The sequence below is a fragment of the Hyperoodon ampullatus genome (genome assembly GCF_949752795.1).
Source record: "Hyperoodon ampullatus genome assembly, chromosome: 12".
In the NCBI taxonomy this organism is placed as follows: Eukaryota; Metazoa; Chordata; class Mammalia; order Artiodactyla; family Ziphiidae; genus Hyperoodon; species Hyperoodon ampullatus.
The window spans coordinates 53,625,961-53,644,546 of record NC_136925.1 but is presented as its reverse complement, the minus strand read 5'-3'; the positions used below and the strand labels follow the sequence as shown (position 1 = coordinate 53,644,546).

Genomic DNA, 18,586 nt, shown 5'->3' with positions numbered 1-18,586 from the left:
AGGCTGGAAAAGGCCTATTTGTCAGATGCAGCAGAGTTTCCAGTCATGGCTTGGTAGCCCAGATGACCTTTGTCTTTCAACTAAAAGATTTTATGTTTCTGAACTTAGACATGGCGCCTGTAGTAAGATGAGGAGTGGAAGAAAAGGAGATATCAAGTTTATATAAACTTGACACTTATTTAAGGAAATGCTATCTTTTCTTTCTGATCTCTCAATCACCTCTTTCAAGCCCCCAGGACATTACCTAGTTACTATATTACCTGGTGCTTCTACATCCCAGACCTACTCTTAGAGAGGGGCTGAAGTTTCTCATACAATGTGCCTATAAAAGAAACTGTATACTAAAAGAAAGTCATGGAGACACATTAGATTTCTGAATGCAAGAAAAGAAATTTCCCAGCTGTAATCCAAGTCATACAGACTCTCCACTGCACATTACTTACTAGCAGGAAGATTTGCTAGAGCCTTGCTTTCTGTACACAGAAGAGGATACTTCAACAGGCCCAATCAGCCCTTCTCATCAAACTTACTGTCCATCAAGTTCCTATACAGATGTTACTGCCCACAGCGTTAAGATTAGCATTTTTCATTTAAAATAGACATGAACGATTGATGCTTACCTACAACAGAATAATTATATTAAAACATTACTATTTTAAAATTCAGTCACTTTAGTTTATTTTTTAATTCATATTGGTAAAAAAAAAAAAAAGTTAATACCACCAAAGTACTCTAATTCCAAGCTGGTACATCTGTTTCTTAAAATAATACCCAAAAGTTCTATAAACTTAAACACTTAGGAATTCTCCAACTACCTTTGGATATATACTCCAAAGAGGGCACATTCTAATAAATTATTTAAGTAACTGTTAAAAAACCTTTTATGGGAAAATTTCTATAAAGTTTTCAATGAAGATATTACAACTGAACATTTCTATTATGGAACAGATTTATTCTATTTTTATATTATACTTGGAGGGTGCTATGGGGGTAGTGGTTCATGAAGGCTTTGGAGTAGGACACAAGAAGGAAGAATTCCCGGCTCCATTACTTGTTAGCTGTATAACTTGGGAAGTCACTAAACCACTCTGCGCCTGTTTCCTCATCTGTCAAAATGAGGAAAATACCATCATCTAGCCCAGGGGTTGTCCTGAGATTTAAACGAGGTTATATCTGTAAAGCTCCTGGCACACAGTGAGAGATCAACAAAGGAGAGGGTGGTATCATCAGTATAGACAATAAAGTCGTTATAGACCCTGGATGGACAGGGTACAGGCGACCTGGTGTGGCTCATCTCCTGCTTTATTGCTTTGCTAATATTCTCATGACTTTACACAAGGGTCAGTCATTAAGTTAGCCTCTCTGAGAGACCCCCCTGTCTGAATGATCATATCCATTACCTGACAGACATGCTCAAACAGCTTCTCTTCCTCCTCCATCTTCAAAAACGTACTCTTCCTTGACCTCCACATCTCCCTCCTGCCATGGCCCTAATTTTTGGCTTCCCTTCCCAGACAAGTTCCGAGAAGAACTGCCTAGAAGCTCTGCTTCCACTCCCCTATTCCCCATTTACATTAAATTGGCTTCTCCAATCATGGTACTGAAACTGCTTTTATTCAAATCATCGGTGACTTCCAAGTGGCCAAACTTAATGGATACTTTTCAGTCCACATTTCAATTTACCACTCTCTGCTTTCAAAACTTCTGATCATTCATTCGCTCCTTCTTCAAATGCTTGCTCTGTTCTCCTGGCTACTGTGATTCCACTTCTGCTGGATTTCATCCTACTAGATCACTGTATGTTGGGTTTACCCAATTCTGTTCCCCATTCCTTCTGTTCTCTTTTCACTTTACACTCTCCCTACATGATCTCATCCATTCCTATGGCTGGGGTCAACAACTCTTCAATTTCTATCTCAGCCCAGACCATTCTGTTTTCACTCCAGATTCACATATCCAATTAATTGTACATACAATGGTTCCACTGGGATGTCTCATAGACATCTCAAACTTAACACATCCAAACTTAAAGTCTTGAGATTCCCTCTCAAAATTGTTACTTTTCTAGTTTTCCCATTTCATGTCATGGCATCTCCATCCATGCTTAATCCTTATTCCCAAACATCACCAACAAGGCCCTGAATGACCTGCCCCAGACTACTCTCCACCCTTCTTGTGCTATCCTCACTAAATGTACTCTCTTCCAGCCACACGGACCTTCTTGCAAATCCAAGAACCTGCCAAGCTTTTTCCCACCTTAAGGATGTGAAGTCTAAGTGTTTCCCCCTACTTAGAATAGTCCCTCCATTCCTTTTTCCCCAGTCCTTCTCCTAAATACATAGATCATGTGGGAAATTCATGCTCATACCCAGGATCTGCTTAAATGTCATTTTTCTCCAGAGTTCTTTCTTGAACATCACTCTTGTCTAATGTGGATACTTCCCTTGCAATTCTTTCATAACATCCTGTTATTTTCCCTCAGAGCAAACACTGCAATTTCTATTGACATATGCAGTTATGTGTTTCTTTAATGTCCTTGTGAAAAGTAATCTCCATAAAAGCAAGACCCACATTTGTTGTGTTTGGCACTCTGTCCTCTGGGCTTAACAGGTGCAGGCACATAAGGTCTGTCTGAGACATAAGCAATGCATAAGGTTCTCCTCCTAACACAACAATATACTTCAAATTCAATGATAAACATCAAATGACTCTAATAAAGTCTTACCTTTGATTAGATCAGAGAACTAGGGGATGTCTTAAGTATCTACTTGTATCAGATAATAATATAAAAACCAAATTCAAAATTAGAGAAAGATTTTCCTATGCATTAAAAATAAACAGGAAGGGAAAGATTATATAGATTAGGTTTATAACTCAATCAATTTTATAATTTTAAGTTTTCAATGACCTGTTAAGACAGTGCAAATTTCACTTAAAGATAAATATATGTGTTAATAACATTTCTTTTATTTAAAAAATCCATATACTCTTATAAAAGAAAAATTATGTTTTCATATATATAATGTGGACATATTACTCATTTTTACATTTAAAATACATCTACTCTTATAAAAGAAAAAATATCCTGAAATCCTGATTACATAAGCTCAGAGTTGCAGTTAAAAAAAAATCAAATTTCTCTCAGTATCTAGTGAAAGCTGTTGATTTAGCAAAGTAAAAGGAATTACCCCCCACTTAAAAAAAATGATGGAGCCATTGAAATGGAGATGGCTCAGTCCCCAATGACCTCACCAGCATCTGCTTCAATTACCTTCTGAAAATGAAATAACCAAATTACCATTCAGCTTCCTGCTGTGCTAACAAAATTAATCTGAAATATCGAAATTCATCTGCTTTAAATTATATATTACACAACTTCTAAACCAAAATCTCTTCAAGCTCTAAACTGTGAAGAACAAGCACCAAGGCTGTCATAATCAACAGTAACATTTTCACATACACAGGAAAAATTAATGGAAGGATTAATGACCTAGCTCAAATCATCCATGACAGTAATTTGATTCAAATCATTCCACCTAAAAAGCAGGATCAGTCAATTTTGAATCTATTCTGCTTCGTACAACAGATGTGTTCTTGAACATGTATGTGCAAACTGTATTTTAAATGCCACAGAGTGATTTAGAAATATAATTAGGTTTCATGGTTGCTTTTATTCTAAGTATAGAAAAGAATATTTTAAGCAGGAATAACTGGCCTCTAACCATTTCCTAAGTTCACAGGATCATATTTTGGCCATCTAGGCTGTCAAGTATTCCATAAGTATATTAATAAATACCATTTTTAAATTGTGATGTCCTCCATAGCCTTGTTTTCTGGTTCTTCTATATGTACATCATACTCTCTGTTCACACCTAAAGAAACCTTGTCTCAAAACCACCAAGCTACATTTCTCATTTCAGTACATGATATATCCACCTCAAAGTCACCTTTGATTCTTCTCCAAGTGAAATCAGTTGCACGGTTCTAGTAATGGAACCATTAAGAAAAGCCCTCCTTGCTCTCCACCACCTTCTGCCTCAGCAGATGCTAGAATATGTCTTGCTTTGGGAAGAGATCCAGGCCCCCCAATCCAACTAACATTTTCCCTTCTCATCCCTAGGACACTCAGATTCATGCTCTGTGGTGCTGACTCATCTGTCTGTTTTATTTGGTGCCGAATCACATTTGCAAACCATAGGCCACCCTACGTCTTGCCCAGTCTCTTTAAACCTGGCCCACTACCCTTTTCAATACTGTTTTCATTTACATGAGAAGCAAAAAGCTAAAACAAGTAGGCAAGCCTGCGGCATGTTCACTGGCATAATATACCACAAAATGAGTACAGAAAAAAATATGGGACATTAACCATTTTGGTTATGCAAATTTTATTTAAAATGGTAAAAGAAGGAAGAGGGAAGTAAAAATGCATGAACACATGCCCTGTGGCACAAGCACCAGGTAATGGTCTTTACAACAGAAGTGACCAAGCTGGGAGATTTTCACCTGTTAGGGCCTCCAACTCTGACTTAGAGAAGAAATAATAGGGGAATCCTTGATATACCGCCAAACTATAGAGGAAGGTCAGGAGATTGCTGACTTTTTCACTGGTGTGTAGGGACTTACAAAGTTTCCTTGAAAGAGCAGAGATTCCTTAATGTGTTCCAAAGTTCCTAATAATTCCTCTAAATTATTGTATCATTTAGATCAGTGAGTCCTACTTATGGGTAACTGATAAGGTTCTATGAAATTCAATTCAACATAGTTTAATGAAGACTATGACATAATAATTAAGATTGTGCTCTGTGAGGTCAGGCATACCAGGGTTGAGTCCTAGATCTGCTACTTCATAATTATGTGACCTTGGGCAAATGACATCTATGATACAGCTTAGCATCTTTGTGTGTAATCAGGATGATAACAGGGTAATTATGAGATTAGACAAGTACACAAATCAATCTCTGTTACATAGTACATGTCGGTTATCATTCAGAGTGAATGCCTGTTAGGTGCAGGGCATGAAGCTAGACCCTGTGAGGAATATAAAAACGAAAACGAACTGACAATAAATAACACAAGTGAAGAAGGCAGAGAAGATGAGAGTGCTACTGGGTGTATCCAAAGACAGACTATGTTAAGGGCCCCAAGAGAAGGGATAAGGAAGCCTAGCAATGCCTTGGCTCAAGTGGCAAGGGAGGGCACATCTAGTTATGTGTGTGGGTGGTGGTGAAGGATTAAATGAAACAGGAAAGGCCTCAAGGAGACAATGTCTTAATTAAAGATGGGTGTGCCAGAGTGATGGGTTTGACATCGCTGTAAATAAAAAGAGGATCCTGAAGGGCAGTTCTTTGTATGATGAAAGCAAAGTTCCGAGGCGGCAAAGAGTAAGACATGTACAGAAAACCGAAGTAGGAGATAAAGACAGAAAGGTAGGAACGAGCTGTATTGTGCAGAACCTCAAATTCAAGGGAAGAAGTGGGGATGCAGAAGTGACATATCTGAAGAGTACCTCAGGAAGACTAATGTGGGAGGATGTGAGGGAGGAAATGCAATCAGCATTTGACTTATGAGTTACAGGGGGTGAAGACTGTAGGCATTTCCAGATATGAATTTGTGTGTGTGTGGCGGTGGGGGGGTGGGAAGACAGGAAAATTTCTACTAAAATCACCAACATGCTGGACTACAAGCATAAGCGATGAACTTTCAGAGCTGTGAGCACAAAGCATTTTCTGGTTCAGAACTCAATTTTCTCTTGCTGAAAAGTTGTACCAGCAACAAGGAACGGTTTCAAATGCATGTGACAAGAGTATCTTGAGCCAGTCGTGTCAAATGTAAATCCAAACTCAGGAGTGAGTTCAGCTGAAGTCTTTCTTGACTGTCAGCAACAACACTGAAGAAGGAGGGAGGTGGCTTAAACCATGTACTTTTCACATGCTTTGGTCTTTCTGTGACTTGGAGTCATGTCTTGGGTCTTTCACTGAAGGCCATGACTAAGAGCATGGACAAGATTCAAGGGATAGATAAACTCCCTGAAATGTACACAAAATTTATGCCTATATATTTATTCTTGCTTTTTCTCAATTTCTCATTTATTCCTATATTCCTTACTTAGGCAGCATGCTTTTATATTAAAATTCATTAGTGCTTATTTTTCAATAGTGCTTATTACAAAGACTTTTACATTTTAATTCAGTCAATCCTCTCAACAATCTTAAAAGGTAGGTACTATTATTATTCTCATTTAAGAGAAAAGAAAACTATACAGCTCCACAGATAGTAAGTAGTCCTACAGAGAAGAAACCTCCAGGAGGCCCCAAAGCGGAAGTTGCCTAAGCTTAGTTCCATCTGGTGGTTTTGCTGAATTAATTTCCTTGGGTCTCGCTCTAGGATCTGGGACAGTCCAGATCAGCAAGGGAATTTCAGGTTAAACAGAGACATGCTTGTCATTTATCCTTAAAATTAGTTAGACCCATTACACTGCACTGTGGGCAAGTATATTTATATAACAAGTACCTTATGTACAGCTTTCTTTGAGCAATTGGTTGATGTGTGTTAGATCAAGGAAATTTGTTTTTCAGGGAGGAAAAATAACCTCACTGCCATTATACTAAGCACCAAAGAATCCTCTAAATCAATGAGTCATTGTTCAACATGGCCCACAATAAAAAGAAATTTTTAATTGTGATTCAATATAAACATCCTTATAAATACTTAAAAGAAAATTTTTATGAAATATTATTTATTCTGACTACATACAACACATGCTGATATTTTCTATTCAGTCTAGCTCAGTCCAGATAGATCTATCCTATTCCATTCCATTAAAACAATGCTGGTTCCTACCCACTAAATTGATTTCATGACACCCCAATGGGTTGGTAACCTACAGCTTGAAAAGCAGTATTCTCCATGGAATTAAATCAAGTAACTCTGCCTGTTCTTTAAAAATGAAGCCAAAAGCATGAGTCTAACTGTTAATGGCTAAATGTTTATATGCATTTTTTTTAATCTGTAAAAAAAAAAAAGTTAATGATTTCCTGAAAGCATTAGCAGGTCAAACTTGGCCATGGCTGTTTTTCCCAGTAATGAATGACAAGCAATATGTAAATATTCCCTTAAGAGCCACTTGATCTGAATTCAAATCAAGAAAATAGGAAACATAAGCCTTAAAGGACATTACAGCTCAGGCAAGAGTTTACTTGGTAATTAGTAATATTTTCAAATAAGGCACACACAGCTTTTTCACAGGAAATGGTTTTAAAATATTCTCAATTTTTTTAAGATAAATAAAATTCCTGAATACTGAAAAATTTATAGTGACAAAAATTAAGACTCACAAACCATTTATATCCTACATTAAAGAAGCTGTTTTAGGGCTTCCCTGGTGGCGCAATGATTGAGAGTCCGCCTGCTGATGCAGGGGACACGGGTTCGTGCCCCGGGCCAGGAAGATCCCACATGCCACGGAGCGGCTGGGCCCGTGAGCCATGGCCACTGAGCCTGCGCGTCCGGAGCCTGTGCTCCGCAACGGGAGAGGCCACAACAGTGAGAGGCCCGCGTACAGCAAAAAAAAAAAAAAAGAAGCTGTTTCAAATACTCTCAATCTGTCAGTTGGTCAAAAAGTACTTAACACTTGTTATATGTCAACCAGTACTTAACAAGGCACAAGGAAAGAGCACTGAACTATTGCTGAGTCCCTTCTCTCCAGATGGCCCATCTGTGGGGAGAATGACTGTAAACACATAAACAGCAAATAGGAGATCAGAAGGTCACACACGAGACTGTCCTTGGATAGACAGGGCTATGGATCACTATAGGCATGTGTCCCTAACAGCGCCAACAGCCCTCTAGGATGGTTCTTAGAAGCTGAAATCAAATATGGGTTCCAATAAACTTAACTAGAACATTTACTTCCAAATCCATATACAACTTCTCCTACTTATGATGCTATGAATATGTTCTAATCCCCCTCTCAGACAAAGTAAAAATTCATGTTTAATGCTATTTAAACTGATACAACATGGAATGAAGAAAAATAATCAGAGATACAGACAAAGCAGACTGGGGTTCAGGGGCCAGACCCTCCATTTAAAGGCTAAGTGATTGGAGGCAAGTTATTTAACCTTCCAAACTACAGATTCAGCATCTGCAATTCTATCTACTCATAGGATCATGGTGAGGTTAAAGTGAGGGAATGCACATGAAAGCACTTTATAAAGCACCACAAGTGTTATTATTATTAACTTTAGAATCAGTAGGCATAGTAAAACTGAGAAGATATTAACCAAATATTAAGAAGGTATAGAGTTAACACGTACCAAGCGCTTAAAACGGGTCTATTTGCTTTTCATATACCAACTCAATTAAACTCTGCAATATGACAATATCTGAATCCAACAACTGGTAATAATAGGGTTTTTCCTCAAATCTGGGGCATACTAAGTTTCTTCTCTAATAGTCCTTGGCTAGCAGGAAAAAACAATTAGAGACTGTTTATTAAAGGAAGGGCAAGAGTTCACACCACACCACTCCACCCACGTGGTATATGCATTCTTAGCCCAGCTGTACCACAAAGAGACGGCTCTTCCCCTAAGGTTCAAAGACTGCCTCCGTGGGGCTGGAGCTGGGCGCACTCCGTGTTGTCCTCAGCAATGCTGTAGATCAACCGCCAGACACATCCAGGTGACGCCTTCCACTGGATCTTAGACTCTGTACTTGACCAAGAGGGCAAGCTGAGATTTTCTGTCCAAATGTTATCTCTGCATTCATTTCTATTATGGGCAACTACTCTTTTTAGACAAGATGCAATCCTAGGGTGTAAAGTGGATCACTGTAATGCAAACCACTGACTTACACAGGTGGGGTATACAGACTGCATGTTTCCTATTGCCTTGGTTGGTTAATAGTCTGACATTAACCATATTACAGATGGATAAAGTATATAAGACATGGATTATGGGATGTCTTCGAGTTATAAACAAGTTGTTTTTAGAAAAGGTCACTTATAACTTAGATCTTTGGAATCCAGGATGCATTTCTGCACATTAATTTACAGTGGTATAAATTAATGTTAAGCTGCCAGGACTGCCCACAGAAATCTACTCAACCCACAATGTGAGTAGTACGAGGTCAGGTAACCTGTGTTCTATGGGCATCATTCTGCCACTGAGCTGCCACATGGCCCTAGGCAGCATCCAGAGCATAAGCTCTGGATGGAGAAGGACAGAGTTGGGCTCAAATGCTGCCTCGCCCACCTGCTGTGTAATCTCATCGAAGTTATCCAAACCCCTTGAGTCTAAATTTCCACAGCAGTCAAATCATATTTGGGGATGAAACATATATATAAAGAGCACAAAGGGACCTACACAAAGATCACTAAAAGGGTACTAAATTCTGCAAAAGCTAAACAATGTCAAAATGAGTGTGGAAGAAGGGAGCCCTTGTAGCACTTCTGAAAAAAAAAAAACCTGCATTCTAACTACAAGGGAAGAAAGAGGGAGCAGGAGCCATAATGAATAACGATCACTCCAGAGGATAGTACAGAAAGTATAATTTGCTTTAATAATTCAGTTTTTCATTTGGTTTCAAGACTTGTCAAGTATCAAGGAATTAATACACACATATATAATATACTAATTTTGTATATATAAATTATTTGCAAAAGCATGGAGAAATGTCTCATGAATCATTTGATCTGTAATAAACAACTGGTGCAAAACACTGAAGATGGTGAAAACCAGGTGGGGCAGAGCCAGATCCTGAAAACTCCGAAGGGCTTATCCAGAATAGAGTTATCTAGCAGTGATGCTGACTCACATGTCCATGTAGGTCTACACAGGCATATTTCAAGATAAATTATAAGAAAGAAAGTATTGGGTGATCCTTGAATCACTAATTTCAATCCAAAATTATTAAAATGGGGCCTTTTAAACTTAACTTTGCTTTGATGTTAACTTCAGAGAGAGAGAGAGAGAGAACCATCAACAAAGGGGGTAGGTAAAGGGTTATTTACTACATACAATCATACAATGTTTATGAAACCACAGGGTAAAATAGTGCACCAAGAAAACAGAGACTACTTAAATACTCAGAAGGGTAAAGGGATGGGGGGGTTAAAAGCAATTTTTAGGATTTCTGATACATATTGTGGTAGCAGGCAGAAATCAGGGCAAATCTTCCTTTTGCTCTCCTCTGCACACTAGCAGAGATTTGCGTAAGGTGGTATGGCTGCACTCTTGGCCTGACTCTTTATATTCCTCCCTAGAGATCTTGCTTGGAGGGCCCGTATACACACACTCCAGAGCAAACTGCCCTAGGTTGTCAGAAACCAGCTTTCAGGCAGGTCCAGTCGGTGATTCCACTTTATGGAATTCCACAGTTTAGTCAGAGGTAGTTGAAAAGATTTATAACTTTTGCTGCCTCTTTTCTGATAATAAAGTTTTTGGAGTTTCTGTTTGTTTGTTTGCTTTTTGCTTTTAATAGCTTGACCACGTGGGGCTGCAACTGCATCACAGTAGCTAAACTGCAGGTTTATCTTTTTTCTCTCTCTCTCATTTCCTAGTAACTAATCACGGTGATTTACTATTTTAATAGTACCACTGACTATTGGCCTTGTCCTGCTATCCCTATGCTCTTAGGATCACTCTCCATTTTTGGATATGTTTTTCTTTTTCACTGCTAGAATACTTTTCACAAGAGGTCAAGGCAAACATGACAATTAAATTTTGTATTTCTGAGTTGAAAAAAGTATGCTGTTCTTCCAGAAGTTTCATCTTGCATTCTCAGTTTAAGGGGCTCCCCTCACTCTACATCTTAGGAACAAGACGTGGTTAACTCTGAGCAGGTTGTTCATGAACCACAGTCACCTTTACTGTTGGAATCAGTTTGGAAGCAAACTGAGAAGGCACTACAGCCTTTGAAATCACTATATAGAGCATCCCTAGGCAAAAAAAAAAAGAGAGAAAGAGAGAGAATCTTGACCTAAATTCACATCTTATATAAAAATTAACTCAAGGGCTTCCTGGGTGGCGCAGTGGTTGAGAGTCGGCCTGCCGATGCAGCGGACACGGGTTCGTGCCCCGGTCCGGGAAGATCCCACATGCCGCGGAGCAGCTGGGCCCGTGAGCCATGGCCGCTGAGCCTGTGCGTCCGGAGCCTGTGCTCCACAATGGGAGAGGCCACAACAGTGAGATACCCGCGTACCACAAAAAAAAAAAAAAAAAAAATTTAACTCAAGATGGATCACCAACTTAAGTATGAAACATAATGCTATAAAATATTTAGAAAAAAATGAAAGAAAATCTTCAGGACCTAGGGCTAGGCAAAGAGTCATTAGACTTGATGCCAAAAGCACAATCCATAAAATGAAAAACTAATAAATTGAATCATTAAAATTTAAAACTTTTGCTGTGCAAAAGACTGTTTTAGCAAGTTGAAAAGAAAAGTTACACACTGTAAGAAAATACTGGCAAACAACATATCAAAGGACTAGTATCTAGAATGTATAAAGAACTCGTGACACTGAACAGTAAGAAAACAATCCAGTTAGAACACAGACAAAACACATGAAAAGACACTGCGCTGAAGAAGATGGACAGATGGCTAATAAGCACATGAAAAGATGTTGAACCTCATTAGTCATTAAAGCAATGCAAATTAAAACCACTATGAGGTATCACCATACACCTCTCAGTATGGTTAAAATAAAAAAGAGTGACAATACCAAATGCTGATGAGGATGTCAAGAAACTGGATCATTTATACATTGCAGATGTGAAGGAGTAGAAAATGGTATAGCCACTCTGGAAAAGAGTCCAGCAGTTTCTTATAAAATTAAACATGCACTTATCATTTGACTCAGCCATTCCACTGAGCCTTTATCCCAGATAAATTAAAGCTGACACTCAAAAAAAATTTTTTACACAAATGATCCTAGCTTTATTTGTAACAGTCCCAAACTAGAAACAACCCAAATGTCCTTCAATGGGTGAAGGGTTAAAAAACTGTGATACATCCATAACATGGAATACTACTCAGCAATAAAAAGGAACAGACTGTTGATACATGCAACATCTTGGGCAGATCTCAAGTGCTATGATCTGAATGTTTGTGTACCCCCAAAATTCATATGCTGAAACCTAATGCCCAGTGTGACGGTATTAGGAGATGGGGGTCTTTGGGAGGTGATTAGGTTTTGAGGGGCAGAACTCTCATGAATGGAATTAGCGCACTTATAAAAGAGAACTGAGAAAGCTCCTTGCTGCTTTCACCACGTGAAGTTACAGTGAGAAGGTGGCCTTTGATGAACCAGGAAGGGGGCTCTCACCAGACATAAAGCCTGACCATGATGGCTCCCTGGTCTTGGACTTCCAGCCCCCAGAACTGCGAGAAATGATTTCTGTTGTTTGTAAGCCACTCAGTCTGTGGTATTTTGTTACAGCAGTCCGAACAGACTAAGATGTCAAGGGAATTGAACTAAGTGAAAAAAAATCTCAAAACATCAGATACTGTATGATTCCATTCATATAATATTTTTGAAATGACAAATTATAGAGATGGAAAACAGATTAGCGGTTGTCAGGAGGGATGGGCAGAAGGAAGAAGGTGAATATGGCTACAAAAGGGTAGCACATGGGATCTTTTTGATGGAATTGTTCTGTACCTTGATTGTGATGGTGGCCACACAAATCTACACGTAATAAAACTGAACAGAACTAAATACACACACACAAACACACACACACACACACACCCATACACAAATGAGTGCTTCAGTGCTTGTAAACCCTGGTGAAATCTGAATAAGGTTAGTGGAGTGTATCAATGTCAATTTCCTAGTTGTGATATTTATTATACAATAGTTACGTAAGGTGGGAAACTGGATGAAAGGTATAAGATATCTCTGTATTATTTCTTAGAACTACATGTGAATCTACAATTATCTCAAAATATTTAGTTCTTGTTTATTCTAAGTGTCCTATCTTTCTATGGTTCACCCATTAGATGCCTGATTTCTTCCTTCCCCAAACAATCTTACTACTCTCTGGGGTCCTAATAGGAAAAAATAATTCACTAAAATTAGCAGTATAACTCTTGTTTTCCAAAAATTCTTATTCATGGTTTACTATTACTAAGTGAAACATGCCCTTTGGATACAACCCTATATTTGAATACTGACTCTTACACTACATGAAACGGACAAAATACTTACTTTCTGAGTTGCCTCATTAATAAAACAGGGAGAAAACCTATTTCACAAGTTTATTGTGAAGATAAATAAAATAATAAGTAAAGTACTTGCCACCTAGTAGTTCCTTAACAATCTAAAACCTAGCTTAATTTCTGAATGAAAACATCAACAAAAAACTTTGGTTTTCAGTTTCCAAGACTTATATTTGGAAAACAGGAAGTGCATCTTTAACAAGAATATTGGGGCTGGGGATGTGGTGAGGCTGAATTAGTTCTTAAGAAGTATTTCAAGTTAGGAGACCATAATGATCATTTTAAGCCTATGTTCTCACTCTGAGTTTGAAAACATTCCAGCCATCAAAATGATTTATAAATGTTTTAATGGGGCTTCCCTGGTGGCGCAGTGGTTGAGGGTCTGCCTGCCGATGCAGGGGACACGGATTCGTGCCCCGGTCCGGGAAGATCCCACATGCCGCTGAACGGCTAGGCCCGTGAGCCATGGCCGCTGGGCCTGCGCGTCCGGAGCCTGTGCTCCACAGCGGGAGAGGCCACAGCAGTGAGAGGCCCGCGTAATGCAAAAAAAAAAAAATGTTTTAATGTACCATTCATGTTATTATCATTAGTGAGTGGCTGCCATACAGATGTTTAAATCTGTAAATAGTAACCAATAATATAGTAGATTACTCCTATCCAGATACTAACACATGTACATATGTTGGACAAGTTCAAGCTTTAAAAATGACAGGTACTACAATGATACAATTTCATCCATTCCATTTACCTACAAAAATACTTTTTAGTAATAGACACCCCACAAAGTAATACGCTTTAAATATGTCATAGATTTTTAGTTATAACTCAACCAATTAGGCTACAGAGCAGCAGGAACTAAGTACTTAGGATTTAAAATTCAATGTAGGTTGTTAAACACAGGATTCTGAGCAATCTGCAGTGCAATGCATAAAGAATGTTAGCTTCCCTGAGCAGCACTGGCCTGAGAGAACTGTCAAGGACAGAAACAGAAGAACCAATCAAATGTTACTTCTCTAGTGTAAATAAGAAAAAGGATGAAACAAAGTGCATTTAACTTCTACTGCTTGTTTATGAGCAGTCACAAATCACAAAATGCCAAGTAATACTTAAGAACAAAGTCCTCTCAAACATTTTTTAAGTACTGACATAAATTTGCAGAATGAATGCTTACCGAGCAAAATAACTTTGTTTCCGTTCCTTCTTCTCTTCCTTGGTATCCATAATATGCAATTGAAAGTGCAAAATATTTGAAAAATTCCTTTTTGATCAATGAGTCATCACCCTGTAAAAAAATAACAAAGTGACTGTAAATTAAGAAGTTTATAACAGCCAATATGAAGAATGAAGCAGGGTGGAGCTACATGGCCCCAACAAGTGGAAGCTAAACTTTAACCAGTAAGCATAGTCACATGAGTCATATATGAAATACAAATGCCCCCGCGGGAAGGGGAGGGGGACAGGAAACTACAATTAGAATGGAAGAGTTAAACTATACAATAAAAAGTGGCTGGAAAAATAAACTGAAGTATTTTCCTCATAATTAACAATTATTTCAAAATGTGCTAAAATAAAAACCACTGACTTTAGAAGGCTTCAGGCTAGCTATGCAGAAGCTAATTTAAAAAAAATTTTTGAATTTATAATCACTCTTTTGAAGCCATTAATGACAAATATGTCTCATACATAATGAGGAAACATGGATCACTTAGGTGTTTTACAAGAATGTTCTTTCTTTAAAAACAAAAATAAATTAGTATTCTATTTTGCTTCGGAAACATGCCAGCGAGTACGTCCCACTTGAGCAAATGTGGAAATGAAAGTACAAAGCCTCAGGAAGCTATGCTTCAGAATGGCTTTATATGCTTGTCTCTGCCACTCCTTCTTTCCCACCCCTGCAACCCTCACCTATGTTTCCCAGAAGCAACCCGATTTAAACCTGTAATAAGAGGTTGTCTCCAGATCAACCTTCCTTAAGTACCACTTTCATCATGCCATGTCCCTGCTCAAAAATTCCCAATATCTATTTACTGCCTGGTTCACTAATCTAAACTGTCTGCACAGCATTAACCCTTCCTAAAATCTGTCTTTTCACCCTGAATGTGTCTCAAAGTAAAAGCAAAGAATTTTCATTAATCAAAATTATTTATTAATCCATCTCAACTCCATAAACAATTTAATTCACAATATATATTACAGGGAAGGTACGGTGATAAGTATCAGAGACCAAAGATAAAGAAAACATGATATTTGGCCTAATGAAATTTATTGTCTTGCAAGGGAGACACTTAGGATTTCAGGTCAATGGGATACAAATCACTATGAAGAAGGCACAGGGCCTAGAGGAAGAACACTTAGCCTTATGCAGGGCCCACCCCACCGCAATCCCCACATACACCAAGATCTCAAGGATGAGGATGGGTTCCTGGATAAACGGTACAGGAAGCAAGTCCAGCTTGAACAAAAACAAGGAGACACAGTATTTCTCTGTTGCTCCAGGATCAAATGTGAAGCAGGGCAACAGTGGGAGGTGAGGATGAAGACATAGGCAAGATTAGGGTCATGAAGACCTTTCATGTCATGCTCAAGAGTTTGAACTTAATCCTAGCTATGCATTATGTGCTGCCACCCCCTTCCCTGCACCTATGTCAGCACCTATGTCACTAAGTGATCATGCTGACCCAAGGGCACCACTCCCGGCAGACATCACCAAAGGGAAGGAGGGAGTGTAACATATACAGATCACAGAGGATGGACTTGAGAGGATTGAGAACGGGGAAAACAGACGCACTAGAAAGATATTACAGTAAAACTAGTAGAGAGAGGAGGGCCCACACTTCAGCCAGCAGTATTTGACACAGAAAGAGGGGGCACAAGCTCAAAAAATATTTAGGAGGCAAATGAGTTCAGATTTGGTGAACATGTAGACAACATGGGACAGAAAGGAATGATAAACGCTTTCCAAGTCTCTGCTTCAGGGACTGGGTAGACTGGGAAACCACAGATATGATACAATCTACAGGAAGTGGTATGCATTTGGAGGGGGAAGCAGAAACAGATGAAAGATCGGTTTTGGACATGCTGCCTGTGAGTGCTCATGGGATATGGGATAGTCAACTGGAAACATTCACCAGATGTTTGATTTCATGTAAAGCACAGGAGTGCAGTGAGGGCTAGAGAAAAAGATTTAGAAATTATCAACATATGGTTGTAGTTAAGGAAAAAAGAAAAAGGAAAAGAAAAAAAAAAAAAAACAGTACAATGATAACACCCTGCAGGTATGACAACGATGCACAGGGTCCTGTATGGAAACAATGGATGACACAGTTTCAACTCTTACTGCTTTATCTCCATGGCTTTGACATGGTGGTGCCCTCAAGAGATATACCAACCATTAGGGAAAATAAGATGAGTGTCAGGTCAATGGGATACAATTGGTTAAACTAACTCCACAATAAAATGCGGAGTTAGTAACCTGGAGCTGTCCAAACAATAACACTAAGAATCCAGAAGACATAAAGTTCAATTTTGATTGAGGTGACAAAGTAAACCTTCTAGGGTGGTGAGGATTTCAATAAGTAAAGAGGAAAAAGAGACAGCATTCCAGAAAGAGGGAATACCTGAGCATAAGTATGCGCATGAAAAGGGCAAGATGGGCAGAGTAGCTACCGGGCAGAGAAAGAAAACCAACCACGATGGCTACCTTCTGTTAAGTCACTATTTCAACGTATTATCCCCATGTTCTCTCTTTTAATCCTTACACCCACAATATGAGTTAGGTATCCTTACTTCCATTAAACTGAGGCTGAGAGATACTAATTTCCCTAGTTCAACATTACCAGCCTTGGTGGAGCAGAGATTTAAATCCAGTTTGGTGTACATTTCAATGTCTTTCAATAACCTTTGGAGCCAGAAAGCATTTGGAGATGAGTTAGAAAGAGTGGTCTGGAATCAGCAGCTTCCAATGCCTCGGCGTAGACTCTACAGGTTAGGACAAATGTACCTGGCCATGAGTAGGATGGGGGTCCCTGAGACCTCCAATAGGACTGCCTCAGTGGAGTAGTGGGGGTGGAAGCCATGCCTCAATGAATGAGGGAAGTACTCATTCAAGAACTGTGGTAACAAAGAAAAGACAGTGGCCGAGTGTCCAACTCTCCTAACCTCCATTTCACATGTGGCCTGAACCCACTGGGCTCCTCCCCAACTCTATACCTTAATCCTTACTCTTTTCCCAAGCTTGAAGTAACCTTGCTACACTCCTTCTGACCAGATCCAGCACAAGGGCCCAATTCTGCTCCCCTGACCACTCGTGTGTCCTTCTCTCTCGGCCGTGTAAGAGTACTTCACGTGTCACTTATAATCACTTACCGTGAGGCACTTAATCGTACGCTGTGTGACGATGCCACTTCACTTACCCTCCTCAGCCCCAACCAACCAAAGTTCTTCCAAGTCAAAAACCATCATGTTTCATACTTTCCTTATACTTCCCTAAATACCTAACACAGAACTAGGCAGAAAAGCCACATGAAAGCTAAGCAAGGAATTAATCCAGTCCTGGGGATAAGATCAATTATATGGCAAACTGATATCAATCCAAGGATTCCTCCCAAATTAACAATTATTTGGAAATGGAGAATGTAGGTTCAAGCCAGCCTCTCTGGACCAGACAGAATTAGAACACTGGCTTTCTGCCCTGCCCTGGGCCAGGTGGTTTATTTTAAAGTTCCTCTCCTGCATGCCACCATATGTGATGATCTCTGTTTATTAGATTTCCCCTCATGAATAAAAATGAAGTCATAACAATCTAATTGGAAAATTTTTATATTGCAGGCTGAGCCAGAAACTAATATGTGGTTCTACTGGAAAAATATTGACAAAAATAAGTACAAGAGGAAAAGATGAAATGATCCAAGTACTGACATCTGGTGCTGCTGTGTCTGTTTAGAACTGGCAGAGCTCTTTCTCCATTTTCTATATGATAAATTAAAAAAAATATCCAAATCTTTGGTTTCTTTTAAATTTCTGGGAATTTATACATTTCTTAAACAAGACAGATGCAGTTCTTTCAGGTCTAGACACACTAACAGATTAACCAGAAAGAGATCAGCAAAGGATGCTATGAAAATGATTTGCACAGCGCACCACCCAGCAGCCTTCATGCTTCAGTGAAGAAGCAGAGCTCCTTTAAATCAATCTCTAATGGGAACTACATTTTCCATTATAAGTGGTTATAATGGGCTTCTTAAAAGCCCTTTTTTCATTTAATGCTGACTTTCTCCTCACATCAATAAACCCTAGACTCGTCCAAACACTGAATTACAAGAGTCTCCTGCATTTACAGTGTATTACATTTTTACATTTACGATGTATT

At 38.9% G+C, this 18,586-nt stretch overlaps 1 protein-coding gene across 1 annotated transcript in view; it reads right to left on the bottom strand.

Moving 5' to 3' along the window:
- The window catches only part of NCOA7 (nuclear receptor coactivator 7), a gene marked incomplete at both ends in the record, with an annotated part of 140,371 nt that overhangs the window by 100,209 nt on the left and 21,576 nt on the right, over positions 1-18,586 (bottom strand). The window contains one exon of the mRNA XM_079716378.1: positions 14,390-14,500. Coding sequence (XP_079572504.1) covers positions 14,390-14,439 — 50 coding nt within the window. The remainder of the gene's footprint in view (positions 1-14,389; positions 14,501-18,586) is intronic.